Here is a 27,955-nt window from a genome sequence, read left to right on the forward strand (position 1 = left end):
GTACACATGTTACTGTTACTGTATTTACTGTAGTGTATAGTCTACATTTATGTATGTGTTTAAAAAAAAAAAATGACATGATTATACCCATGATTATTTGCTATGCAAACATTTTGGGCGAAATCGATCCCTCTCCTGCCTGGTTATGTTCTTATTAATTTATACATTGTAATTATACCTCAAATCAAATGTTTCAGATGTTAGATCAAAGGTCTCCAACATAGTTTACAATTAAGTAACAATCCAGCTTTTCCGGGCTTTCAGCAGGTGTTCAGTTTCACAAACAACTTTTACTTTTGTAGTTACTACATGTAGTACTAGTACTTATGTAGTAGGCTTAGTTGAACTGGGAATGAAATCGATGATCTTGAGTTTCTTGGCCAGCTGGACCTGGATTTTGTCTTCTTTTTGTTTGTTGATGCAGTGTATCCTTGCCCAAAACAACAGCAAAACAACAGTGTTGTTTTCCCCAGTTGGGAGTTTTCCGCAAACTTCTTAAAAATGAATTTCTCCCTGGGGAGTTTCCTCCCACATTTAAAAAATTAATTTGGATTTTCAGTTGTTTCTCTTGACCGGTTTATGACCCCCAGGAAAAGAGTCCTTTTTTTGTACATGGCTTCACCACTTTTTCATTCAATATGAAATAATACAGTGTCTAATTTACCTTCAATGAGATATCCCTTTTTGTAAAAGATAGTGAAAAAGTGGTGGCGCAATACAGAAAGTTATCCTGACCCCCACCCACACACAACTTGATAGAGAAACAAAATTTAAAACATTTGTAAGCATTTTTGAATGGCCAGAAATTTGATTTCAATTTTTTGTATTCATATTCTGCCCAGATAGAGAGCTGAAGACATTCTGCAGCCTAGATAAAGAGAGCTGTCATTCTGTAGCCTAGGGGTCAAGAGCTGTCGTTTTGTAGCCTAGGGGTCAAGAGCTGTCATTCTGCAGCCTAGAGAGAGAGAGAGAGCTGTCATTCTGCAGCCTAGAGGTCAAGAGCTTTTATTCTGCAGCTTAGAGAGAGAGAGAGCTGTCATTCTGCAGCAGGAGAGAGCGTGGTTAGGGATGGAAGCCTTCACTGTCGAGAGTCCTCTCGTCAACTACACAGATGAGTTCATCGAGTCCGACTACAGTTACCAGACGACGCGAGTGCACAAGGACAATGGAAGGATCAAGGTGGGTTTCGACAACTTCAAATTTGTATGGTAGAAATTGTTAACCTTTTCCCTACTAGTGCTAAAGACGATCAAGGTCAACCAAGTATTAGTACCGCAACGGTTTAAGTTAACATCAGGGATAAAGAATATTGTTTAGTTTTACCCTCAAGGCGCGGTCACACAGGCCGCAATAAGGAGAACGAACACGAGAACGTTAAAAATGCACGCCCTCGACTGGTCGAACAAGGTTGAAGGGTGTAGAGTAATTCAACCAGTGGGATGTGTTCTATTTGTGTCGCTATTGTTATCATTTGCGTTATCGCTGCAGTGTGACTTGGCATTTACACTGATGTGTGTAAGCATTGTATACTCAGTACTTTCCCGTGTTTCTTGTCTTGTCGTGTAGGTTGTTCCCGTAAACACCCAGGTGAAATTTCGTACCGAGAGGCGGAGGCCAAGGTTAGGGTGTATGCTGGTTGGATGGGGAGGCAACAATGGCTCAACAGTTACTGCGGCTGTCATTGCTAACCAGAAAAAGATGAACTGGCATACCAAGGAAGGAATCCAGGTAGGTGTTCATGGTCTGACCTTAAGGCCCTATGCGAATTGACGACTACGGCTGTTGCTAAGGGTGTTGTTGATAAGTATGGATCATACTTCCAAGCATAATGACGCGGAAATCTAGCCGTAGCTGTAGCCGCTAATTCGGACATGGCCTAATTTGTTCAAAGGCTTGCCAGCAGGACCAGTTAGCTTTTCATTTCCCTGGCCAGTCGGCTTTTGCACTAGTCCAAAATTCATGGATGCTTTTCAACACTAAACCACTAGCAAGTAGTAGTCCCAGCCAATTTCCTACATGTGTACCTTCCACAAAGGTAATAATTAAAAAGCAGGACATTCCTTTCCAGAACTTAAATCGTCTCCCTGTTTCTAAAATCTACTCCGCGGCAGTAGAATTTAAAAAAAAAGCAGGACCTTCAATGTAGTCAGATGTGTGGTTGGTATCCGGTGTACCTTGGTAAACCTCGCCTGACGTTGACAGGTTTTTGGGTGATTTTCTGCAAGTACTAGACACTGTATACATCTGTTTACAAATTTTCATTTCAGCCTTAAGCAGGACAAAACCAATCTATGACCTTTTCTTTATTAGTACCTGAAACAATCAACATTTTCGAGTAGATTCATTTGTTGTTCATTTGAAATCACTATCAAATTTCGACACAATAGTATCAGCTGAAAAAATGTACAAAAAACAAACAAAGGAAACAATGTTGCCCGTTTTGTACCCTCCAAAGTCACAGTCCAAAGGTTATCAGACCCATCAGTATGGCATTTACCCAAGTACATGCAGCAACAACATGATCAGGGAGGATATTCGTGATATTCTAGTTTCTACATCTATTTTTATCTTATTACTGATTTTGTTGATGACTCTTAGAAAAGCAGTCAGATTTGTGCCAAATAGGTGAACAATCTACATTCTTTAAAAGGCAGTGGACACTATTGGGAATTACTCAAAATAATTATTTGCATAAAACCTTACTTGGTGACGAGTAATGGGGAGAGGTTTATAGTATAAAACACTGTGAGAAACAGCTCCCTCTGAAGTGACATAGTTTTCGAGAAAGAAGTAATTTTCCACGAATTTGATTTTGAGACTTCAAATTTAGAATTTGAGGTCTCGAAATCAACCATCTGAACGCACACAACTTTGTGTGACAAGGGTGTTTATTCTTTCATTATTATCTCGCAACTTTGACGACCAATTGAGCTAAAATTTTCACAGTTTTGTTATTTTATGCATATGTTAAGATACACCAAGAGAGAAGACTGGTCTTTGACAATTACCAATAGTGTCCACTGCCTTTAAGGGAAGGTGAACTGTACGTTTGGTAATCACTTTTAAATTGAATGGCAATAAAAACTTGGTTATGATTGTTTATTAATTAGCATTCAATAGTATTAAATCACATTGAGAATCATTTTTGTTTTTAATTAATGCGGGTAGGGAAAAAGTTTTATCCCACAAAATTGTCTATTCCAGGATTATTCCTCCTGTGTGAACATAGCACTTCCTGAAATCTTAGAAACATGACCACTTTTTGAAATCAAGTTTCCACAGGTTAGCTTTACTGTATCTTCATTTATATGAAAAGCGCCCTCACTGGGGTGAAAGGAGGCAAATGATTGGACGAAAGGGCTCTGTTATTTTTTTGTGCGAAAACGTGCACATGAGCTCAGCAGCCCTGTTTGCATGGGGTCTATAGGATTCAAACAATCAAACTGTTCCATAAACCAAACGTATAGTTTCCCTTGAAAACATTTTTTAGATCAGACTTTGTACTAAATTTGTAAATATTTGTGTGTCTTGCATCATGTTGGCGAGGAAATTTCACCCCAATGTTGAAGGACCAATAAACTGAAAATAAACATTTTCAAATTGTGTTCAAGGATCAAATATCACTCCCCTGATAAGTAAAAAACAAATAATGATGCAACAATAAAGAAAACAGTACACAAAACAATTTATAAAACTTAATGACACAGAATCCAAAAGAACAAAGCAAGGGTGGGGGGTAGTGTATACACTGTCAAGCACCAATTTTTGATTGTTTGACTAATGATCTGACTAATGCTGATAAAAGAATTAGCGATTTCGGGCAATCATGCCCCCGATCAGCTGCCCACATCACCGGTGACTGTATTTTGAATCAAAGTACTTGATCTGAATTATGCAATTGAGATCCAGTATTTTCCAGGATGTGTCTTCTTCTTGTTTTTACCCCTTGCAATTATCATTTTTCCAAATTTCTTTAGACCCCCCTCCCCCCACAAACACCAAGTCCCACCTCCCCATCACATGGTGCTACCAAGTCTGAAATTTCATCTTTGAGAGGGCAAGGCCTTTTTCATTTTAAAAAGGTCACTTCCATTGGGAAAAAGTTTGAAACTTTTGAACCAAGGCGAAGACCAGGGCAACGGAGGGTGGCCTACATATGTACGGTGTACGTGAAATTCCAGGCCTGTGCTACGGGTCTTTTACAAAAATTCCAATATACCACTGTACATCAAACAGCAACACCATTTTGGCAAATGGTCAGACTGTATCATACCACCCACAACAAACTTTATTCACTCACCTCGAGATCTACTATACAGACACTGTACAGAATTTTCTAGATTGATCTTGTGGAAGCGTACACGTGTACTGTAGTAATTCAATAAATGTACATCAATTTATATGCAAATGTAGAACAATTAAAACAGAGACCTGTCAACGTCAATCAATCAATAAATTGATGAGTTTCATATTATTTGTCATAAGGCACAATGCCAACAGTTTTTCTCAATGTCTCCAAATGATATTGACTGCTTTCTCAATCAATGTTATTGATCTGATGGTTCCTGATCATTCCAAATATTTAACTAATCCAATTTCAAATATTTGCCTGAATTTATTTGCAATGGAACTGTTTGCTCTTAACGATTTAGTCAATAAACGGTGAAACATGTAATTCAAAACACATGTTGCATTTATTGACTAAATGTGGGAGTGGGATAGTTGGGGGGGGGGCTTACTTTTGGCTACAATTTTAATAAAGACTGCATTTGTTTGAATGATGGGCTCCGCTCCGGTCTCCAGTAGAGTGTGCAATTTTTGCAATGGTCGGGTCATGCTTGGATACTTTTTGTCAATATAATGCTTGAAAGTATGCACAACTATCCAGAAAGATAAAATTAAAGTACATTTATAATAGTGGAAGTTTTAGTTGACTGCAGTGTCTCCTTGCGGATAAAACAGCAACAAACTGTCATGTCATTTTACATCAAAGCTATGAACCCATTATGGGAGAAAATTCAAGATGGCTGCACCACGATAAAGGTCCATTGTAACAAGCCTTGCACTCTTGTGAATTTTCCCCAAAAAATTGAGCCTGTGGACAAATAATCTTGTGTTTTTTAATTGGAATGATATCATTAAAAAACAAACAAGATGATCAAATGTTGACTTTGACGCTGATAGGTATTGTTAAATTCTGTTGAGTATCAAAGTATATTTACAATATACAGATAGCAGATAACAATGTTATCTTCTCTATAGTGCTTGTTCAAATAAAAACAGATACACTAAAGGCTCTGGACACTATTGGTCGCTCAAAATTATTGTCAGCAGCAGGGCTGTATGCTTTGTTTTTGAAAGGGCAGAGGCACCATTTCATTTTCTCTTTGGCAAAGGGCACCCTATGAGGAAATTGTAAATTTCTACTCAAGCATTTCAAGGGCACCAAGGCAATGGCAAGGGGCAACGGAGGCAATCGCCTTTGTTGCCTCCGTGAAGTATCGAGCATGCATAAAAACTTACTTGGTAATGAGTGATGGAGAAACAAAACATTGTGAGAAATGGCTCCCTCTGAATGTACATGTGATTTCTCACTCAAATATTGAAATACTCCAGGGGTCGACTTCACAAAGAAAGTCCTAACCTACATTAGGACTAGTCCTAGGACTCTTTAAAAAATGTTAAAGGAACACGTTGCCTTGGATCGGTCGAGTTGGTTTATAAAAAGCATTTGTAACCGTTTGTTATAAAATGCATGTGGGTAGAAAGATATTGTAAAAGTAGAATACAATGATCCACACAAACATGCCTCGAAATTGCACGGTTTTTCCTTTTACCTCGTCAACTAACACGGTCGGCCATTATGGGAGTCAAATTTTTGACTCCCATAAATGGCCGACCGTGTTAGTTCGCAAAGTAAAAGTTAGTTCGCAAAGTAAAAGGAAAACCACGCAATTTCGAGGCAAACTTGTGTGGATCATTGTATTCTACTTTTAAAACATCTTTCCAACCATATGCATTTTATAAAAAACGGTTACAGACGCTTTTTATAGACCAACTCGTCCGATCCAAGGCAACGTATTCCTTTAACATGTTTAAGGCTAGTCCTAACTATTGTAATTTGAGATAAGACTCGAGATAGTCTTAACTTTTTTTGAAATCCACGCCAGGCCTGAAGCCTTTTAAGACATCTGAAAGCACACAAATTTTAGCAACAAGGGTGTTTTTATTCCCTTATTTTCTTGCATCTTCGATTAACACATCTGTGCTTTTGTTCCCCTTCCATTTCCAGCATGCCAATTTCTACGGCTCACTGACACAGACATCGACATTATCACTTGGCAGGGGCGAAGATGGAGACGTTAACATCCCCTTTAAGGACATTCTGCCAATGGTTGAACCAACAGAGATTTTGTTTGATGGTAAGCAGTAGGCCCTTAACTTGGGCAGCTACTGCGACTAATAATAGTGGCTTCTTACTTGTATATAGCGCTCAGGTCCAACACGCAGTGACGCTCATGGCACTTTAACATTATTACCCCTTGTCACTGAGCCTAGCTCCATGGGGAGTATACAGCCTGTGCGTCCAAATATGTAGCCCACTAAGCTAATCAATCACAAGAACCAACTCTACCTTTACAGGTGCAGGTACCCATTTACCCCTGGGTGGATAGAAGCTTATGGTACGGCGTCTCGCTCAAGGACACAAGTGTCACAACCGGGATTCAAACCCACACTTAGCTGAACAGAAACACCAGAGTTTGAGTTCGGTCCTCTTATCCACTCAGCCACGTCATCCCCTATTGTCGAAGGCGTGACTATTGATTGTTTTATTGAGTCGTGGCCACCGTTATTTAACTACTCGGTTGGTCGTGCCGCCACGACTACCTCTAAAATTGGCGCCACTTCCTGCTTGGTGAACCAGTTGTGTCGCTCACGACTATTCACAACAACATTACTTACGAAACACAATCACACATCAGTGACTTAAGTTGGAAATTACACAGACATGACAGAGGCCTTGGTCTCTGTTGTCCTGCAGCTGGTTTCGCAAAGCGCTGGGATTAATCCTATCTCGAGTTAGGATGAGTAACTCCTCCTACATGTAACTTAGGATACATGTAGGTTCATCGGGTCCTAACATCTAAGGATACGGAACTTAAGTCCTCCTAAGTCTTAAGATTAATCCTAAAGTTAAAATGAGTTTGGTGACATCGACGGCAGGTCTTGGCCATTGGTGCCCCTTAAACATTTGTTCAAAGACTTTAAGATTTTCAAATGGAAGTGCGCTTTGCAGAATGAAAATACCCTTGCCCTCTCAAAGATTAAATTCCAGTAATAAAACGACGATACAGAATTCACCTCTTTTGATTTTTTGTTTCAGGATGGGATATTTCGTCAATGAATCTAGCGGATGCCATGAGCAGAGCCCAGGTCCTAGAGTATGAACTTCAGCAGAAACTGAACCCCTACATGAAGAACTTGAAGCCTCGACCCTCTATCTATTTCCCATCATTCATTGCAGCCAATCAGAAGGATCGAGCAGATAATGTGCTTACAGGTGGGTGGCAGGTTATCCTGCGTCTTGTTTTTCTGTCGCCTTGTTGAAAGGAAGATTCCATCTTTCAACTTATAAAGATATTCACCCCATTGCACTCATTAAAAGTCATTATTTATAATACTGATCATAAAAATATTGACTCTTATATTTCGCAGTTCCAAAGAATGATCATTGCACTTCAAACATTCATACCTCTGGTCACTGGGCCATTTATTTCATTCCTTAAACTATCTCAGCTCCCTTGGGAGTATACAGCAGTGCTGCCAAATATGTACTGCACTAAGCTAATCAATCACAAGAACCATCTCTGCCCTCCATGCCCTAACAGGTACCCATTAACCCCTGGGTATTAAAGGAGAAGCAAATATAGTTTTAAAGTGTTTTGCTCTAGGACACAAGTGTCATGACCGTGATTCAAACCCAAACCCTGATGACCCAGCAACCAGAACTTAATTCCAATACACTAAACTACACATAGTTATTTGTGGATTATTCATTCTTCCTCCCAAAAAATAAATGAAGCTGTTACATATTATTTTAGTTACATTTCTATTAGGCTAGAAGCTTGTTATAATGACAACCACATCAATGCACAACTACGTTGTATAGCTGCTCATATATTATATTATATGTTGTTTTATTCCAGGCACTAAACAAGAGTTGCTGGAGACAATCAGGAATGACATCAGAGATTTTAAAATGGCTAAGAAACTTGACAAGGTGAGCTTTATTAAGGGTTTCTTGGCCAATTTTAACACAAAACAAAAGTTATTATACTTTGCTTTGTATCAGTTTTTCTGGTCCAGACTTTAATTGTTATTCTTTTCCAGCGCCTTGAGGCAGATTCTTTCTGCAATTGTTTCTGGGCTTAATACATTTTTCTTTGTTATTATTATTGTTATTATTATTAAACAATTTTTTTTCTTCAGCTTTTGCAAGAATGACTGGGTTGAGAGTTTGTAATTTTTTACTTTCTTGTTTGTTGGCAGGTGATTGTTCTTTGGACAGCCAACACAGAGAGATTCTGTGCTGTGGAGACGGGACTCAACATGAATGCCGAGGAACTCCTGAGCTCAATCAACAGAAACACCGAAGAGATTTCTCCATCTACACTCTTTGCAGTGGCCAGTATCTTGGAAGGAGTAAGTCGACTCTTGATTTTGATCAGTGAATGTGGTGTGGAGTGGCTGGAACAGTCAGGCACACTAGACTCGTGCTCTGGTGTTTGTGATCAGCAGAGTGTGGGTTCAAGTCCAGGTCTTGATTCTAGTCAAATTTGTGTCCTTAAGGAAGACACTTAACCATCCTTTAACCTTCAGATGAAACGTAAAGCTGTTGGTCCCGTATTTTGTATAATGAACGTAAACAAAAAAGTTTCAGGGTATCATGCCCGAGGGGTTGAGAGCATCAAATTCAAGTTCTGGTGGTTAAGTCATCAGAGTGTGAGTTCGAATCCCGGTCGTGACCATTGTGTCCTTGAGCAAGATACTTTACTATAATTGCTTCTCTTCACCCAGGGGTATAAATGGTTAATATTATTGGCACAGAGAGCTAAGACTAGTCTTATTGCCTAACTTAGGAGTAGCCTAAAGTTTTTAATACCCTACGTGTAAGTTCTTTTTGAAATCGACCCCAGGGCACTAAATGTATTAAGTGCAATGATACCCAGGATATACATAGTGCAGCTAGTACACCCATTAAAAGAGCTACCTAAATGTGTTTTGTTAATTCTGTGTTTTACTATCCCATTGTAGCTTTTACTAGACTAGACAACATGATGTACATGCACACCCTGCTTGTGATAACTGGTTAAGTGTAAACCCTGTTGTATCATAGGATTTTCCGTATTGATGGCGGATTCCAATGATTGAGACTTTCCGGGTAAACAAAACCTTCCCGAAACTAACTTCAACTCTTTTTCCTCTCAATCTCTAGTGTACCTACATCAACGGCTCTCCCCAGAACACGTTCGTCCCCGGAGTGGTCGACCTTGCCACCCAGAAGGGTGTGATGATCGCTGGGGACGACTTTAAATCAGGACAGACCAAACTCAAGTCGGTGTTGGTTGACTTTCTTGTGAGCGCTGGAATCAAGGTAAGTTTCGGAATTAATAATAGTAATAATAATAATAATAAATAATATCTATAGAGCGCCTTTTACAAAAGTTATAAAGCGCTGTACGATAACTACTAATAAATACAAGTTATAATAACTAAGCTTAGCATAGAAGTAAATGAGTCTTTAACATGGCTTTGAAGGATTCAAGAGATGAAGCCTGACGGATGTGAAGAGGTAGATTGTTCCATAATGTAGGTGCGCTGATGACTGTGAAGGCTCGTTGGCCATACCGGGTGTAGTTGTAAATATTATTTATTATTATTTATATCAGGCTTCCAGAGGCAAAAACATATCAGCGTATTAAATGCTTTTGTAAAAAGTGCCCGTATGACAGCAATATAGTGTCAGTAAAATTTCCCGGAGACAGCAATATTGCTTCAATATTGCTCCAATATTGCTCCATCCGAGCATTTTAACAAGTTTCGCTGGTTCCCATATAGTCAAGAGCGCCATCCGAGCATTTTAACAAGTTTCGCTGGTTCCCATATAGTCAAGAGCGCGCGCGCTCACTGTTGTTAACCAGTGAACGGAGCTGCAGATAATAATCCACAACAATGGCTGCTTCTACTAGCGACGCGAGATTCGCTTCGGTTTCCAATGAAGATTTTGATGAACTTTTGAAGAACAAAGACGCAGAAAACACCTTGAAGGCTACAAAACAAGCAGTACATGTTCTGAGAGCTTACCTGACGGAAAAAACAATCTTCAAACGAATTTTGAAAGAGTAGATAGCTTACGCTTGCGAGTGTTTTGTCAAAATTTAATGTGAAAGTCAGAAAAACAGACAGCAAGCACTACAAGACAGCGTCATTGAACAGCATTCGAGCAGGAATTAATCAGGTGAGCCAAAATAATGTTGCTTTGATCAAGTCCTCCGCCTGATATAAATAATACAAATAATAATATTGGATGGCTTTTTTCGGGGGATACAAGAATATATTGCACTCGCTATGACAATATATTCTTGTATCCCCCTCAAAGCCATCCCATAATAATCATTATAATTATTATTATTAATAATATTATTATTAACAATAAGGACAAAAACAGCAGTGGTCGTTTGTAGTGCACAAAGACACTCTTGGTGCAGGAGAGATGCAAAAGCAATGGGCCCTACAATGAAATAAACAGTTTTCAGATAAGTTTTAAGCTGGTAAAAGTAGTAACTTTTCAGATAGGTTTTTTAAGCTGGTAAAAGTAGTAACTTTTCAGATAAGTTTTTAAGCTGGTAAAAGTAGTAACTTTTCAGATAAGTTTTTAAGCTGGTAAAAGTAGTAACTTTTCAGATTAGTTTTTAGGCTAGGTAAAAGTAGTGACTTTTCAGATAAGTTTTTAAGCTGGTAAAAGAAGTAACTGTTCAGATAAATTTTTAAGCTGGTAAAAGTAGTAACTTTTCAGATAAGTTTTTAAGCTAGGTAAAAGTAGTAACTTTTCAGATAAGTTTTTAAGCTAGGTACAATGTAAAAGTAGTAACTTTTCAGATTAGTTTTTAGGCTAGGTAAAAGTAGTAACTTTTCAGATAAGTTTTTAAGCTGGTAAAAGTAGTAACTTTTCAGATAAGTTTTTGAGCTAGGTAAAAGTAGTAACTTTTCAGATAAGTTTTTAAGCTGGTAAAAGTAGTAACTTTTCAGATAAGTTTTTAAGCTAGGTAAAAGTAGTAACTTTTCAGATAAGTTTTTAAGCTAGGTAAAAGTAGTAACTTTTCAGATTAGTTTTTAGGCTAGGTAAAAGTAGTGACTTGTTGGTTTTCAGATGAGTTTTTTAGCTGGTAAAAGTAGTGACTTGTGAGAAGTTGGGAGGGAATTCACTCCTAAGTGATGGGCCAAAGTGTTAGAAGGATCGGGTTCCCCGTGAGTGGGGTGTATCTGGAATATGTAGAAGTTTGGTGTCTGATTATCTGAGCTGCCTGGGTGGTGCATGAGGCTCTGAACTAAACAAATTTTTAAGAGGTTCATCAATCGTTTACATGCTATTAATTGTAATACATTCTAAACATTGCGGCAGGATTGACTTGTAGAAGGACTTGTATTGATTATTGTTCTCGTAATGTACAAGTGTAATGTGTGAAAATTAACATTGTAAGCTGCCTCTTCACTGGTTGTATTGTAAACTTGGATGTGATCTTTTCACCTATTCAATAACTTGCTGAATAGCCATTTAATGTGGTACTTGTCTTATTTATCTTGTAGCTAGAGGCAGTTCAAATCCTATGTTGGTAGAAGTGGGTACGTCCACAATTTAATGTTAATTTGCATTGGGAATAAAGATGCAGTATACTGCCATGATTATTGGAATAATTTTTTATTTTATTTTATAGCCAACATCGATTGTGAGTTACAATCACCTTGGCAACAACGATGGCAAGAATCTTTCAGCTCCGCAACAATTCCGATCAAAAGAGGTATGTTAATAAAGTCAAATCTGGTAACGTCTGTATAACTGTTTTTCCCCATAGTATAGTGCACAATTGACTCAAGTCACCATTGCAGCTGAACAGGTTGAACACAAATTTTAAGATGTGTGCCATACATAAACACCTTCATCAAATCTGTTCATCTGGTTTACACATGTTTCAGTGTGTGTCTGTATCGCTCGGCTTGGCCTGCACGTTCATAGAGAGACCTGCTTTTGAAGGACTTTTTTTGACTTAATGCTGCGGGCCTAGTCATGGAGTACTTTTCGAGAAAGAAGTAATTTTCCACGAACTTGATTTCGAGACCTCAGATTTTGAATTTGAGTTCTCAAAATCAAGCATCTGAAAGCACACAACTATGTGTAACCATGGTGCTTTTCTTTCATCATTATCTCGCAACTTCAACGACCGATTGTTATTTTATGCATAGGTCATGTAAGTTGAGATACACCGAAGACTGGAAGACCGGTTTTTGACAATGACCAATTGACCCCTTGCACGCGCGTCACATGCGGCGACTGATGCCACACTCACCAAGTTGGTGGTTAATAGGTTTACGTGTAAACGTCGCGTCACCTAAAAATGCGCACTTCACTGAATAACACATGTTGACATTGACCACCAAAATGGTGCATCCAAGAATATTCTGATGATGACGTCAGGTGAAATGGGTCGATAGTGTCCCGTGTCTTTAACTCTGTTATACTGTTTTACAAAACTCTCTTCAGATCTCCAAGAGCAATGTAGTGGATGACATGGTAGAGTCCAATCCAATCTTGTACAAGGACAACAAGAAACCAGATCATTGTGTAAGTATCCTATCATGTGTGCATCATTTTATTATGACTGTACATCAATCAGGGCGCGCACCGGGCACGCGACTGTTGAGCACCGCGCACCATTTGCTGCGGTGTCTTCAGTGCCTAGATTATGCACAAAGACACTGTGTTGTTAATTTTTTTAATAGAGGGCGCGCCAATTTTGTAATGTCGGATTGGTCTATAGACCAAGTGACCTTTGTTTACAATAAGTGCGACCGTGCAATCTCCATAAAATAATATAAGACTTTATGTTATCTTCCATTAGGCTGTGTACAAATTGTGCCTGCAGGAAGTCCAGGCTTGGTGGCTCTTTTGTCTATACATACATGTACAACCTGCTAACAATCATGCAAGGTCATTTTGGCTCAAGCAAAAGAAATGTCCCAAGCATTAACTCAAGAAGGACTAACGGACTTAGCATATCTGAGTCTGACAACACAAGCCAAACTAGTAAAGGCGCTTTACAAACATTTAGTTGTATGTATAATATGTACATGCATATGTATGTATCTCAATTCTGGCACACTGTGATACTGTGTCATACAGGGCATAAGACTGGTTAAAGGAACACGTTGCCTTGGATCGGACGAGTTGGTCAATAAAAAGCGTTTGTAACCGTTTGTTATAAAATGCATATGGATAGAAAGATCTTTTAACAGTAGAATACAATGATCCACACAAGTTTGCCTCGAAATTGCGTGGTTTTCCTTTTACTGTGCGAACTAACACGGTCGGCCATTTATGGGAGTCAAACATTTGACTCCCATAGACATGATAAATGGCCGACTGTGTTAGTCGACGAGGTAAAAGGAAAACCTACAATTTCGAGGCATGTTTGTGTGGATCATTGTATTCTACTTTTACAGCATCTTTCTACACATATGCATTTTATAACAAACGCTTTTCAAAGACCAACTCGACCGATCCAAGGCAACGTGTTCCTTTAAGGATCATCCCAATGATCTCTTGCAAATGAAGAGCTGTCCATTATCACTGCAGGCCTGGAATAACAATCAGGCTAAGGGGGCAATGGCCTCCAATGCCCTGGGTTTGGCCTGAATGCCACTTCAAAAGTTTCCTCATAAACTTTAAGTTTTTCCAAAATACATGTACAATGTAAGTGCCCTTTTTAAAATGAAAATGGCCTCCGTTGCTCTTGGTCTTGGTGCCCCTTCAAAAGTTTTCCATTGACTTGGTGATTTTCCAATGGAAGTGCCCTTCGCAAAATTAAAACGACATTGCCCTATCAAAGATGAAATTCCAGTCCTGTCACTGTTGTGTTCTATAATCTTCTGCCAGGTTGTCATCAAGTATGTTCCCTACGTCAGTGACAGTAAACGTGCCTTAGATGAGTACACATCAGAGATTATGATGGGAGGGCGTAACACGTTAGTCATTCACAACACGTGTGAAGACTCTCTCTTAGCGACACCAATCATCCTAGACTTGGTGATTCTTGCTGAGATATGCCAGAGGATTTCTTTCAAGACAGGTAAAAGTCGTCCTCCCATTGGACTTTTTTTGTTAATAATAATAGTAATTCTGCTTCTATAGCGTAGGTATCCACAAAAAAGTGCTCAGGACACTTGCTCCATCAAAACGTTCCTCCTTGGTTGTCCTCCAACAGTGCAAAGATCAAGAAAAATTGAAAAATCCAATGTCTAGTGAATGTTACTGAAACGCTGAAATGTTTTTGAAAAAAGATGGGTCTTCAGGGTTGATTTGAAAGTGTTACATGTAAAATTTTGGTTTGATGGGTTCTAGAGATCGGAGTATAAATGGAACTGGCTCGCCATGTTATGATGTTCTCATGATTGCACAGCTCCTTTACTACCATTGTGTGCCAACTACACGTTCACTAATGAGATGCAAGTATACTTCGTGCATACATGTATTACAACAGTTAACGTACCAGCCGTTGATTTCACCAAACTCTTCCTAACATCCTACATTGTAACTTAGGATTAATCTTAGGACTTAAGACGAGTTATGTTCCTTATTCATACAGTTAGGACGCATTGAACCCATCCTAAGTTAGGACAAGTTACTTATTCTAACTTGAGATAGGACTAATCCTAGCGTTTTGTGAAATCGGCTGCACGACTTTTCTGTAGATTTACGAAATTAAATCCAATTGGGATGCATGGTAAACTTTTTAGAACATGTTGGTTCAAGCGCTTTGAGTACATGTACATGTACCTTGGGCGTAATGGCACAAGCTGCTTGCAGCCGCAATGTGTTTAAAACTTGTGTTTAAATGTGTTGATACTTGTATTCTAACTTGTATTTTTTTGCATTGATAATGTACCAAAAATATTTTTTAACTCTGTTTGCCATTCTTGAATCGATATGTAAAAGTGTTAAATCTCTGAAACACCTATTCTGAATTTGCAATTTGTATTTTCATTTATTTTATTCATGTGCATGTGTTTCTATTATTTGATTGTGCTTTTAAACACTTCCACTGGACTATTATGTACTTTTTCCATGTTAAAAATAACTGCATGTTTTCTAATTCTTGATTGCAGGCCAGTCCTTCTGTATATGACCACCCCCCCCCCATCCATTTGTGTTTTTGCTTTTTCTTGTATTGTCTTTTATATATTGTATAGACGATGTGACCTATGTTTACATTCAAACCGCCCTCTGCTGACAAAACACTATATACGTCATGTTTCGCCGGGCACTGAGTTGCGTAGTCATAGTATGATTGCGTACACTTTCTAGCTGGCTGCCAAAACACAAAGGTTTTGCCCGGCGGTATGCGCGCGAATCATGTTATGGTTTTCGTGTGACGTCAGAGGTCACATCGTCTATACATTGATACCTCACCATGCAATGCCTCAAATCCTATACTTTTATATATTATTACCATGTATTGATTAGTTTGGAATCACCAATCAATGCATGGATATCAGGGTTTGCTCTTAACTTTTCCAGTAAATACATGTAGGCCTATGACTTTATTTCAGAGGGAATTTTTCAACAAAATCCTCTTCTAGTACATGTAGGTCCTAGGGGTTTGTCTTTAACTTTTACAATGACAAGCCAGCAGGACTGGTTAGCTTTTGTTTCACTAGTGTTATATTTCAGTTTCTTGTTTTTTATTTTGTCCATTACAGTACCATGATTACTTATGCTATGTTAGCGCCCTAGAGCATGTCTACATGGCTAAGGCGCTATTAGTATTGGTATTATTATTATTATCACTAGTATTAAAGGAACATGTTGCCTTGGATCGGTTGAGTTGGTCCTTGAAAAGCGTTCTGTAACCGTTTGTTATAAAATCGGTATGGTTAGAAAGACGTTGTAAAAGTAGAATAAAATGATCTACACAAATATGCCTCAAAATTGCGTGGTTTTCGTTTTACCTCGTCGACAAACACGGTCAGCCATCTATGGAAGTCAATGGTCGACCGTGTTAGTCTGCGACGTAAAACGAAAACCGTGCAATTTTGAGTGATACTTGTGTGGATCACTATATTCTACTTTTAAAACATCTTTCTAACCATTATGCATTCCATAACAAACGGTTTCAAACACTTTTTATAGACCAACTCGTCCGATCCAAGGCAACGTGTTCCTTTAAGCATGGCTCATACTTCCTGCGAGTGCGATACAAACTTTGATGTCACAAAGTCACAATGAATAATTCCCATCAGTTGACTTGTGCTGAACTCCTGCGAATCATTCGCTGCGAAAACGACATCAAAATTCTTTTTCGCCTTTTTTTAATGTATTCGCAGGATAATAACCTGGGCTTCATGCTAGCTTGTGAACTAGTCTGTGCTTTATGTTTAATAGAGATGCTTTTTAACACTAAACGACTTGTAGTTAAAGTTCCACTGGTATATACATGTATATTCTACCTGGCATTTAGTCAGCGAACCAAAAGAAGGGAGAATGCTAATCTAGTATGACTTTCATAGGCCTAGTCAGTAAGATTATAGTTTAAAATTAATTATGAATGCTGTTTACTCTAATACCAATCCTGTTTATTCTAATACAAATTTTTATTTTGTTGAAGATGAAGATGATGAGTACCAGAGATTCCATCCTGTGTTGTCCATCTTAAGCTACCTGTGTAAGGCTCCGTTAGTCCCCAATGGAACGCCAGTTATCAACGCCTTGTTCAAACAGCGCGCCTGTATTGAAAATATATTCAGGTACAGCCAATTTTACTGATATTAACCTTTTAGAGGGGTACAATTTATTTCTGTCTATTCATCACCATATGCCACAGTCGTTACTTTTATAAATTATATTTTGTTTTTCTTTTGAGAATTACAATGTTGAAGGCACTAGACACCTTTTGGTAAATGTCAAAGACCGATCTTCTCGCTTGGTATCTCAACAATTGTATGCATAAAATAACAAACTTATGAAAACTTTAGAAAAAAATACCCTTGTCGCACAAGTTGTGTGCTTTCAGATGCTTGAATTCAGCTGAGACTTCAGCTGAGGTCTGAAAATCAATTCAAATACTTTGGGAGGAATTTATTTTTTTTCCAAAAACTATGTGGGAGCCGTTTCTCACAATGTTACATGTATTATCAACAGCTCTCCATTGCTCGTTACTAAGGAAGTTTTTATATCAACAATTATTTTGAGTAGTTACCAATAGTGTCTAATGCCTTTAACTAAGATGTTAAGTGTAGATGAGTTGTTTATAGTAAGCCTTATAGAGACACCCCTGCTGTTTTCCAGTAGATACCCTCTACTGTTTGTTATAAATGTGACATCAGACGCTGTGATGTTATCCCATGGTTTGTTCCCTGACATTTCAAATAAGGTGATAGTTATTTGCTGGTTGTCCGGACTATTTCTGACTAGGTCCCTAAAATGGTGGGTAATAAGCCATTTGCGAGTTAGATTTAAATATTGTCTTGTACAATGCCTCGCTTTATTACTATGCATCGCTTACATTTGAATTCCTCAGACTATCGAGACAGTTGCTACGCAACGTGATTAGGAGCAAGCTAAGAGACGTTGTGTAAGAGACGGTGAACACCCATACACAATTCTGAATAAGTGTTAGTGTGTATGGAACAATGACACCAGGGTTTGCTCTTCCTGGAGGTTGCTATACAAAAGCTTGCCCCTTACCGTGACGTAGCAACCGTCTCGACAGTCAAAGGAATTCAAATATAAAGGGTGCATTGTAATGAAGCAAGTCATTGTACCAGACATTAATCAAATTTAACTCGTAAATGGCTTGTTGCATCAGGTGAATGTTGCCAATACTCACAGTTAGGAAACTGTTTCTATCTTTTCAGGGCATGCGTTGGATTGCCTCCTCAGAGTCACATGACACTTGAACACAAGTGTGGCGCCCTCTCTGGACTGAAGAAGGTCCATCACACGAGGACGAGCCACAAGCAAGTGAACGGGCACGTAAACGGAATGACCAATGGCAAAGGTGTTTCGGACAAACTGACCAATGGGGAAGCTAGTGAAGCAACTAATGGCCATGCGCATTTGTCTAATGGTTTAAACTCCGTGAGCAATGGTGTTGTATGATAAAAAGCCATAAAAACATAAACAATATTTCTTTATACATATATTTAAAGATATGGATGAAAATTTTATTGTGATTTTTTAATATCGTTTCCCAGGTTGTTTCGCAAACTAGGGTGTGATCCCTGGCTAATCAGCAGTGTGATAAGTTGAATGGTTTCTGATTGGAACCCTCCAAACAAAGATATTGATAAAATAGAAAGACCGCCAACCTATGTAGGGCTAGATAGATCAGCCGGCTCATTAATTCAAAGTTTGCAGGTTCAAGTCCCACTCCAGTCAAGTCTTTTTTGCTCAACCAAAATTATTAAAAACTTAGTTTTTGTCAAGCTTTCTGCGTTATTAATTTGTACAGTTTCTCCTAGATGTTACTTACATGTAGATCAGCAGATCTCAACAGGGCCTAATTTCATCAACATTTTAATAACCTTATTTATATATAATAGCGCTCTTTACAATAGTTAATACTAAGCGCAATACATAAAATTCTGCTTAGCAAGTTTCTTGGCTAATCACGAAATGACCTGGGTACCAGTCCCAGCAATGGTGACTCTATGATGTTCTGGCTGGTAAACCTAAGCTAGCTTTTTTGTGCTCGGCAAGTTTTTGTGCTTACAGGCTTTTTAAATTGAGCCGAGGACTCGCTTTCATTTTGTCACCTACCACGGCGTTCTGGCACTTCTAAAGCATGTCTCTTTTGGCTGTAAGTGCAAAGTCCATTGTGTTTTGAGCATAGTATCTTTCCGCTGCTCTTTCACTTCTAGAACCCTGGGTTAAATCCCGCCGGAGGAAGTGGAATGGTACTTCAGTCCATATCTGACTGCTTGGGTTTTCCCTGGAATAATTTTCTGGGGTGTTCCTCCCAAATCTCAAAAACTGTACGGTAACTTCCTTGTCTTCTCTCCATTGGGTTCTTGGCTAGCATGTGATTCTGTTAACTTTGGGAGTCCTTCGCTTCACAACCAGATTAAATAAATACAATGATATTACAAAATGAACCAACAGCCATGCAATTTGGTAAGTGTCTGGACTTATGTGAGGTTTGGACTATAGTTAAGTCTCGTTTTTAGCTGGGACCAATGATGAAACAGTAACCTACGTATATGTGTGCTTCATGGCTTTATTAATAATAATATATTGTGCATAATATGTAATACTTTAAAATACTCTATGCGCTTTACAAAGAGTATTTATGGTTAACAATCACTTTGTACTATAAATAGGACAAATACCACCATTACATGCACATAGTTCTCTGAATGTTTTCGATAAGGATAAAGACAGGCACTGGCCTTCCAAACCCAATAGTCTCATTGGATGCTATGGGGTTGCGTGTACTGGTGTACACTGGCGTACACATGGGCATGCAAGGTCAAGGGTCAGTATGGCAGGAAACCACCAGTTTGTAACTATAGGCCAGTATCTGGTGTCCCGAGGAATGTGAGATGTTCTGGCGAAAATGCTTTTTAATGGTGAAGCCAACTTGGCTTTCCATCAAATGTCCCACTTGAGGGCGCTGTTGCCATATTATATCACTCAACAAATTATGCACCTGTCATTCCCACTTAAATCACTAACTAAATGGGTTTCAAAGTTCAAAAACAGCTCCGTTAATCTATTGAAAACAAATAGGTGCGTTTTCTGATGCGCCGTAAGGGATAAAACGCCACAAGTGAATGTAACTTTAGTGTACTCATTTGTACATCATAGCATGGTACATTGTAACCGTCTGGGGTGCCAATACTGACCATTTCAGTTCCACTGTACAGAATCCTATGCTGCAATTCTTAGCAGGGGTTTTCGCTTTGACTATGTTGCCCACTTTTTACATTCTTTGGCAGGATTTGTCTTTACTGCTTCACATTTTATGCGTAAAGCCCGATTCAATATACATGTACTTCATGTGATCTTGAAGCGAATTTTGACGTCACAATTTGGCGTCACACAGCGAAAGTGTATTAATTAATGTGAACTTGTGGTGACGTCAAAGTTCATATCTCATTCGCAGGAAGTATGAACCAGGCTTTAAGCAGGGACCAAGAAAAAACTGTTTTAGTTTACGGTTTGTCCAGCTTGCTTTGATAATGTTTGGCATAGTTTGCTAAAAATCCGCAATCATATTGTTAAAACAGTAATTATGGACGGTCGTGTGTTGGACGCCCACTGTCTTTTCGGCCTGTGCACCACAATACTTAAAGATGCTATGTCAGATTTTTGGCCGATTTGACCCAACAATTTTGATTTAAAATTCAATAGGTATTTTGATGGGGTCGAGAAAGTTACAAGCTTTCATTTGAGCCATTGCTCGAAAGAGTCCGCCAATTATTAGTAAAAAAAATTAAATTTTTGTCATGGTTCCTGACCATTAAAAGTAAAAGTTAAAGTAAAAGTTAAACTTTACAAAATTACTTTTTTTAATGTTTGGGGCCCAAAATCTGACATAGCATCTTTAAAGTTTTATTTTATTACTTCAAAACATCATGTGTTTATAAGATATTTATTTGAAAGTTTTACTTCAGCTTTTAATTCTCAGTAGATACTTTGTGCGTGAAATATTATACTTTGTCATTGTTTTACGAAACTTTATTTTAGTTTTCGCTTGTTTGTTGTTTTTGTCTGTTCTGATATTTTCATTGACAGCAAGATATTTATTTATACTTTTGTTGGACATGCGATTTTGTTAGTAACTTATTCAGAGTGAAATGTGAAACATTGCCTTAGGTCTGGACATTACACGGATATGTTGTTTTGTTGAAATTCAGCACAATTTATAATGTTATTATAATTCAGGATTGAATTATACAAAAAAAGCTACCACATACCGATCGAGAATTAGTTCCCTTAGGTTGTTTTGTTGTATATTCGGCCTATCTACATTTATATTGAGTTCAAACATATGAACTGGTAAAACAAAAAAAGATATAGGTTCCCTTGAACACACATCTCTGTAGAGCAACATCTGCGGTTGTTTTCTCAAAATGATGAAGATCTAATAATGTCAAGGTAAACATTATTTGTTTGATTTTGTGCATTCGTTCAGCTCATAAAAATGTTTTCACCATTGCACTTTACCACCGGTGACTTTACATCAATTACTTGTGTAATTATTTATTATCACAAGTACTTTTCAGGTATTTCGTGCATATCTGTGTGTGCAATGTCGCATTATGTAATAATATGAAATGTGGACATTTCCATTTCAGCGAAGTTGAGTATTATGGAAAGGCCAGATTCCACAGAGTCTCGCAAAAATTAACGAACGAAATCATTCCAATAGTAGTGTGTAACTCGCAAAGAAATCGAAGTCGTTTGATATTGTTTTCCAATAAAGGAAAAAGAAGAAAAAAATACCACGGGAATGTGTCACACTGTAAAAAAAAAAAAAAAAAAAAAAAAAAAACGCCCTTCTAAACAATGTGTATGGCGTCAACTGACACCTTCTGGCATATTTTAACTTTGAAAAGTTGCGATGCGCTCAAAGTGTACTATATTTATCAATATAGAATTCTTATTTCAATAGTTGAACCAATAAAGACAAAATGACAGATAATTATGACATGTGTGTGCGGAACATAAATCTACGAAGAATACTTAATGTGCATAGAGCTAACAATGAATTGGACAATATTTATTGAATGCTAGGTGGTTTGTGATGAATTGTTTATATTGGCAATTACCAATAGTGTCCAGTGTCTTTAAGTTTATTAAGAACTATTGGGCGGTTTTTATAATTTGTTTGTGTCATTTGTTATTCAATAAAGTACGGCACATACACAACAGTAGGTTTTGCTATAGTTTGGAGTGTTTCTTGCATCTGTTGCAGAGTTCTGTGCGTCAAATAATCTAATATGAATACGCAATTGTTGTTAAACACACAATGTTCGAGTACACCCGAAGGAACAAAATGTATGCTATTCCAATAATGAGATATGATTTATTCCAACTTAAAAAAAAAAAAAAAAAAATAATAATAATAATAATAATAATAATAATAATAATAATAATAATAATAATAATAATAATAATAATAATAATAATAATAATAATAATAATAATCATAATCATAATCATAATCATAATCATAATCATAATCATAATCATAATCATAATCATAATCATAATCATAATCATAATCATAATCATAATCATAATCATAATCATAATCATAATCATAATCACCATCATGTTCACCATGTGGTGTCAAAAGAAGAAAAATATCGGATAAATAATAATATAATAATATCGAAGTCTTATATAGCGCACGTATCCACCAAACAAGGTGCTCAAGGCGCTGAGTATATATACAAACTTTCAGAAAGATAGGTTATTGCAGTGATGAATTCTGAGACCCAATTATTTAGCACCTTATAAGGGTTTACAAGGTGCTACGGCGCATTAAGCAGCCACAACCAGGAACACCGGGGCGAACCCCTTCTCTTTTCGATAAGTGCACTGGGTTCTTTTACATGCGTTACACAACACATGGGACCAACGGCTTTACGTCCTTCCGAAGGACGAAGCAATGGTAAAGTGTCTTGCTCAAGGACACAGTGTCACGGCTGGGGATTCGAACCCACACTCTGCTGATCAGAAACACCAGAGTTTGAATTCGGTGTTCTTAACCGCTCGGCCACGACACTTCCACTAAAAAATTAAATCGAAATGTAAATTGTTTTTGAGGAAACAAAATAACATTTGGAGGAACGCAAAATAATTTTGTGAAACTAATTTTGTATGAACTTGCATATATTTCGAGGGAACGAAATCCCCCATTAATTAATTTGTGATTATTCCTTTGAGGAGTTCTATATTTTGATATTCGCGATTTAAGAAAGAATAAACGGCTCTTTCATGGCAAGACAGACTTCAAATATGATTTTGTTGTTAAAGCAAGTACGTTATACCTGTTTGCCATCAACAAAAAAGGACAGATATGTAAAGCGAGGCAGATTTAGATGATTTTAATTAAATATTCACACATTCAAACATCTCTTTGAAACTTTGAATTGGCAAAGTGGCATCAGTTTACTATCAAACAATATTGAAAAATGAACTAAAAATAGGAATTCAGAGTAGCGTATATATATATACTCATCTTGTTTTTACAATATTAATTTCTGCTCAACTTGTAGTATCATATTGGTTCAGGAAAATGCACTAAAAATAATAGTTATTGATTATCACATTGTGTAAACATTGCTGAATATTAATATTGACTCATCTAAGTGATAATTTTAAGATACCATCCTTAAACCACCTGTTTATTTATGAGGCCCATCTATTAATTGACTCCACGCGGTTTTGTTTGCATACACTTTTTTTTTTCCTTTTTGCTTTGAATCAACATTTCTTATCTCATCATCATTTATCACAACCCGCATTAAAATGAACATTTGTGTACAAACATAATTTAAGAAATTAATAACCATTGGTACTTAGGTGATGTACTCGTAACAAAAAAGTGAACGCTAATATCAAGTTAATATTACCAACTATAATTGGGAGTTTTCAGGGGGGAGAAGTCCCCAATTACACAAACTATTAATGATAAATAGATACCATGAAATTTGAACCTAAAACAAACAAATAAATACCACTGAAACAAATAAATACCTCGGTACGTCACTTGTACATAAATGCTGTACGTCAATCAAACAATGTAAAATAAAATAATAAAACATTAATGACCATTTATCTTCCCTCTTAAAAAAACGTATTTGAATAATTGAAATAAATTACTACATAAATATTAGCACCATTAACTAAACCAAAAGTTTATAGTTAGCCTGGCACTTTACTGACTCGTTGTACATCGTCCATTGGTCGTGCTGTTCATCCTTGACGACCAGGCTAATTAATCAACTGAGCAAAGTTCGACGAATATTCACATGCGACAAAGGGCGTTGTGCGTTAATTATGATATTTTTATTGCTGTGATATTGAAGTTGAAGTACAAGGTTGTGAGCCGACCGCACTGCCCTGTTTTTAACAACTCACTTATTCGGTCTATGGTCCATTGAGAAGGACGGTGGTAAACCAATTACGATAGAGAGTGCGTTCAGTTATAGGGAAGCAGAGCAGATTGCAGATCGAAGTTGGTTTGGTCAGAAGCTGGAATAGAAACACAGCAATATTTCTAACACGAAAAAGATGAAGGGAGATTTGTTTTAACAAGTTGTGCAATGTTAGCAAGGTTGGCATTTGTTGTGTTCTTGAGGTGCAGGGACATCACAACCCTATTACCGGAAAGACAATTGCGTCGATCGAACGTCAACTCAAGCTTAAAAAGCTCATGGTTTAACGGCTTTGTTGCACAGTTTTGTGTTTCGACAAGTTGAGGTTCGTGGACATTACAACTCCAAATCGGAAAGACAAGCGTCAATTGAACGTCAATCGAACGTCAACTCAAGCTTAAAAGCTCATGGTATAACAAAGACAAGCGTCAATTGATCGTCAACTCAAGCTTAAAACTCATGGTATAACGGCTTTGTTGCACAGTTTTCTGGTACGACAACGTGCGGTTCGTGGGATTCTCACCGTTGTCAATGGAGGTTTGTTTAGAGTTTGTCGTTTCTTGCAAACTCAACACTAACTTTGACTAGTTCATTGAAATCGATTAGTAACACTAAGAAACTCAACTTTACATCCTCAATAGTACGTTCGCACCTCCGAACAACATCCGCAACCTCGCTGTTCTTTCTACTGCGCATTCTCGTAACGTAACCAGGTAGGCAATCTACGTTTGTGTTTTGTAAGTACTCCTGTTAGATTTAAACACACTGGCAATAATACATAATTATTTGGCGGAGAGAAGGTGGGTGCACGCGTTAATATTGGTTTCTTTTGATAACATGTTATTTAAAGCCATTGGACCCTGTTGGTAAACAGTGTTGTTCAAGGCTCACACTCCGTGTATCACAACTTCTATATAAAGAAACAAACCTGTGAAAATTTAGGCTCAATCGGTCATCGGAGTCGGTAGAAAATAACGAGAAAACCCACCCATGTTTCCGCACGTTGCGCCGTAACATGACATATATTGTATTTAAAATAAATCCGTAATTCTCGCTAACGAGAATTGATATTGTTTTACTGTTTTCTCAAAAAGTGGAATAATATTTCAAGAGAAGTCTTTCACCACTACCTTCTCTAAACCCTGTAAGTTATTTGTAAATCTGTGAACTTTTATTTTTTTTGTCTGTACCGAAAGGGTCCAATGGCATTAAAGGTATTTTTCCCTATTTCATTTTTCTTTTTCTTCATAGTTTAATGGAAATCATTGGGGTGGGGCTTTTAAAGGCAGTGGACACTATTGGTAATTGTCAAAGACTAGCCTTCACAGTTGGTGTATCTCAACATATGCATAAAATAACTAACCTGTGAAAATTTGAGCTCAATCGGTCATCAAAGTTGCGAGAATAAATGAAAGAAGAAAACACCCTAGTCACACAAAGTTGTGTGCGTTTAGATGGTTGGTTTAGAGACCTCAAGTTCTCGAAAACCACTCCACTTCAGAGGGAGCCGTTTCTCACAATATTTTATACTGCCAACCTCTCCCCATTACTCTTTACCAAGTGAGGTTTTATGCTAATAATTATTTTGAGTAATTACCAATAGTGTCCACTGCCTTTAATTTTTTGCACTATTCATTGTGTGCATTTCCGTTATTTTCGGGTGGGGTAGGGGGCACCTGAGTATTTGTGTTTTGCAAACTCAAGGTTGGTTTGGTTGCAAACTTGAGAAGAACCGTAATATAGCAACATGTCTTTAAACGAAACAAAATTATAGAGACTTTTTTAACAAAGTTGGACAAGATCGTCCATCGATCGTCCTTCAAAGTTAGTCCTTCGGATGGGACGTAAAGCCGTTGGTCCCATGAGTTGTGTAACGCATGTAAAAGAACCCAGTGCACTTATCGAAAAGAGAAGGGGTTTGCCCCGGTGTTCCTGGCTGCGCCGTTGCACCTTGTAAGGTGCTAAATAATTGGGTCTCAGAATCCATCACTGCAATAACCTATCTTTCTGAAAGTTTGTATAAACTCAGCGCCTTGAGTACCTTGTTTGGAAGATACGTACGCTATATAAGACTTTGATATTATTATTATAATTATTTTTATTATGTTAAGCAAAGTTTTTATAATGTACTCTTGAGCTTCGTGGGCTTTCCCAACAAACCAAACAGTAAAGACAAGCGTCTTGGTGGCACGGTTTGCTTATGCGTAAAGCGGATCGCCTCTCACCGCAAGGTGACACTGGTTCGATACCCGACCAGGGCAACATTTGAGTTGAGTTGTGCGTTTGTTCTCTGCTGTGCCACGAGGGTTTACAAGACTATCCGGTTTGCTCCCTCGGGGAAAAATCAAACACTTTCGATTTCTGGCTGGGTTGATGTGGCTGGCATCCAAAGGCGCCCTTGCATGCTTGCTTCTCGAACACGTTGTGGCCGCGTCCGTCGCAAGTAAGGATGATTAACAAATATGATGTTATTATTAGCAACCGTGGCAAGCGTGAGTCGAGCGTCAGTACAGTTTACGAACTTATTGGTTTAGCGGTTTTCTGTTGCAAGATGTTCTGGTACGATAACGAAGAGGGTTCGACAACAGCATTATGCGAACTGTTTACTGTCGTCATTAACCTGTGTCAAGAAACAAGACGTGGTAACGACATATGTTTGCTTAGAGCACGGAGTAAACAGAAGACGCGGAAGACGAAGTAAATGAATCTGACGTTAGCCGAGATGGATGGTATTGCGAGGGACAGAGGGGACGTATTGAACGAGAGGATGAAAGTCAAACATCCTCTGCCATTAAGGATAGAAAACGGGAAACAATCACTTTCCTGGAAATTGATACAGGTGACATGCTTATCAGGCCTGCAGATAATACATTTTTTCAATTATTCTCTGATCAATCCATTTCAATATGACATTACTCCAATAATCTTTGGGGACAAAAATAAATGAGAATGTATCAGTACATAAAATGGTAACAAAGTCAAAAGCAAGTATACAAAATTATAAATAATGTTAAAGTAAATAATAAATAAATAACTAGGAATGAACTATGTACAAGAGAGGAGCGCGAGGAGGCCGTTAGAGTAAGGCGAGGCTTGTAGAAAACGGCCTTTATACAAGACAAACGAACAATAAAACAGCGAACCACGAAACAAAAACAAGACAACACAAGTGGATGAGGTTGGCTCGGTGGTTTCGTGCCCTGCCTTTCATCTCTGTGGACCCCATTTCGAATCAGACAGAGCCCTCCCTGCTTAGGGACTTTTGTTTTTCAGTCCCTACGTGATTGCGTGCTTTCCTCCCACATTTAAAACTGAGCGTTTCATATATAGTTTATGTTTCATCCTTTGTATGACACTAATAATTGTGCTGTTGGTTTTTGGACGCGTAATCAAGAATTAAAACTAATCAATCAATCAGGCTTTTTGTAGAGTGCTATCTTTCCAGTTGCCGATTCCAATGCGCTCTTATCAAAGTTAAGGAAACGTTTAAAGGCAGTGGACACGGTTAGTA

At 37.9% G+C, this 27,955-nt stretch overlaps 2 protein-coding genes across 3 annotated transcripts in view; both read left to right on the top strand.

Annotated features, from left to right (window-relative positions):
• The first annotated feature begins 1,068 nt into the window (after positions 1–1,068).
• Positions 1,069–18,433, top strand: LOC139943438 (inositol-3-phosphate synthase-like). Its single transcript, XM_071940249.1, has 13 exons — positions 1,069–1,179; positions 1,567–1,728; positions 6,293–6,422; positions 7,385–7,561; positions 8,208–8,281; positions 8,551–8,802; positions 9,497–9,655; positions 11,997–12,080; positions 12,821–12,901; positions 14,213–14,405; positions 16,941–17,079; positions 17,853–17,906; positions 18,190–18,433. The coding sequence occupies exons 1-13, from the start codon at positions 1,069–1,071 to the stop codon at positions 18,431–18,433; spliced, it is 1,860 nt and encodes a 619-aa protein (XP_071796350.1).
• Positions 9,517–27,955, top strand: part of LOC139942530 (uncharacterized) — a 54,224-nt gene continuing 35,785 nt past the window's right edge. Inside the window, exon 1 of one of the 2 annotated variants that reach the window (XM_071939352.1) lies at positions 9,517–9,655. The gene's annotated coding sequence lies outside the window, so the exon portion shown is untranslated. Of the gene's footprint in view, positions 9,656–25,136; positions 25,158–27,955 lie in introns of those variants that run through there. The other variant, XM_071939353.1, reaches the window with a different exon arrangement.

The sequence above is a fragment of the Asterias amurensis genome, chromosome 10, assembly GCF_032118995.1.
Source record: "Asterias amurensis chromosome 10, ASM3211899v1".
Classification (NCBI taxonomy): Eukaryota; Metazoa; Echinodermata; class Asteroidea; order Forcipulatida; family Asteriidae; genus Asterias; species Asterias amurensis.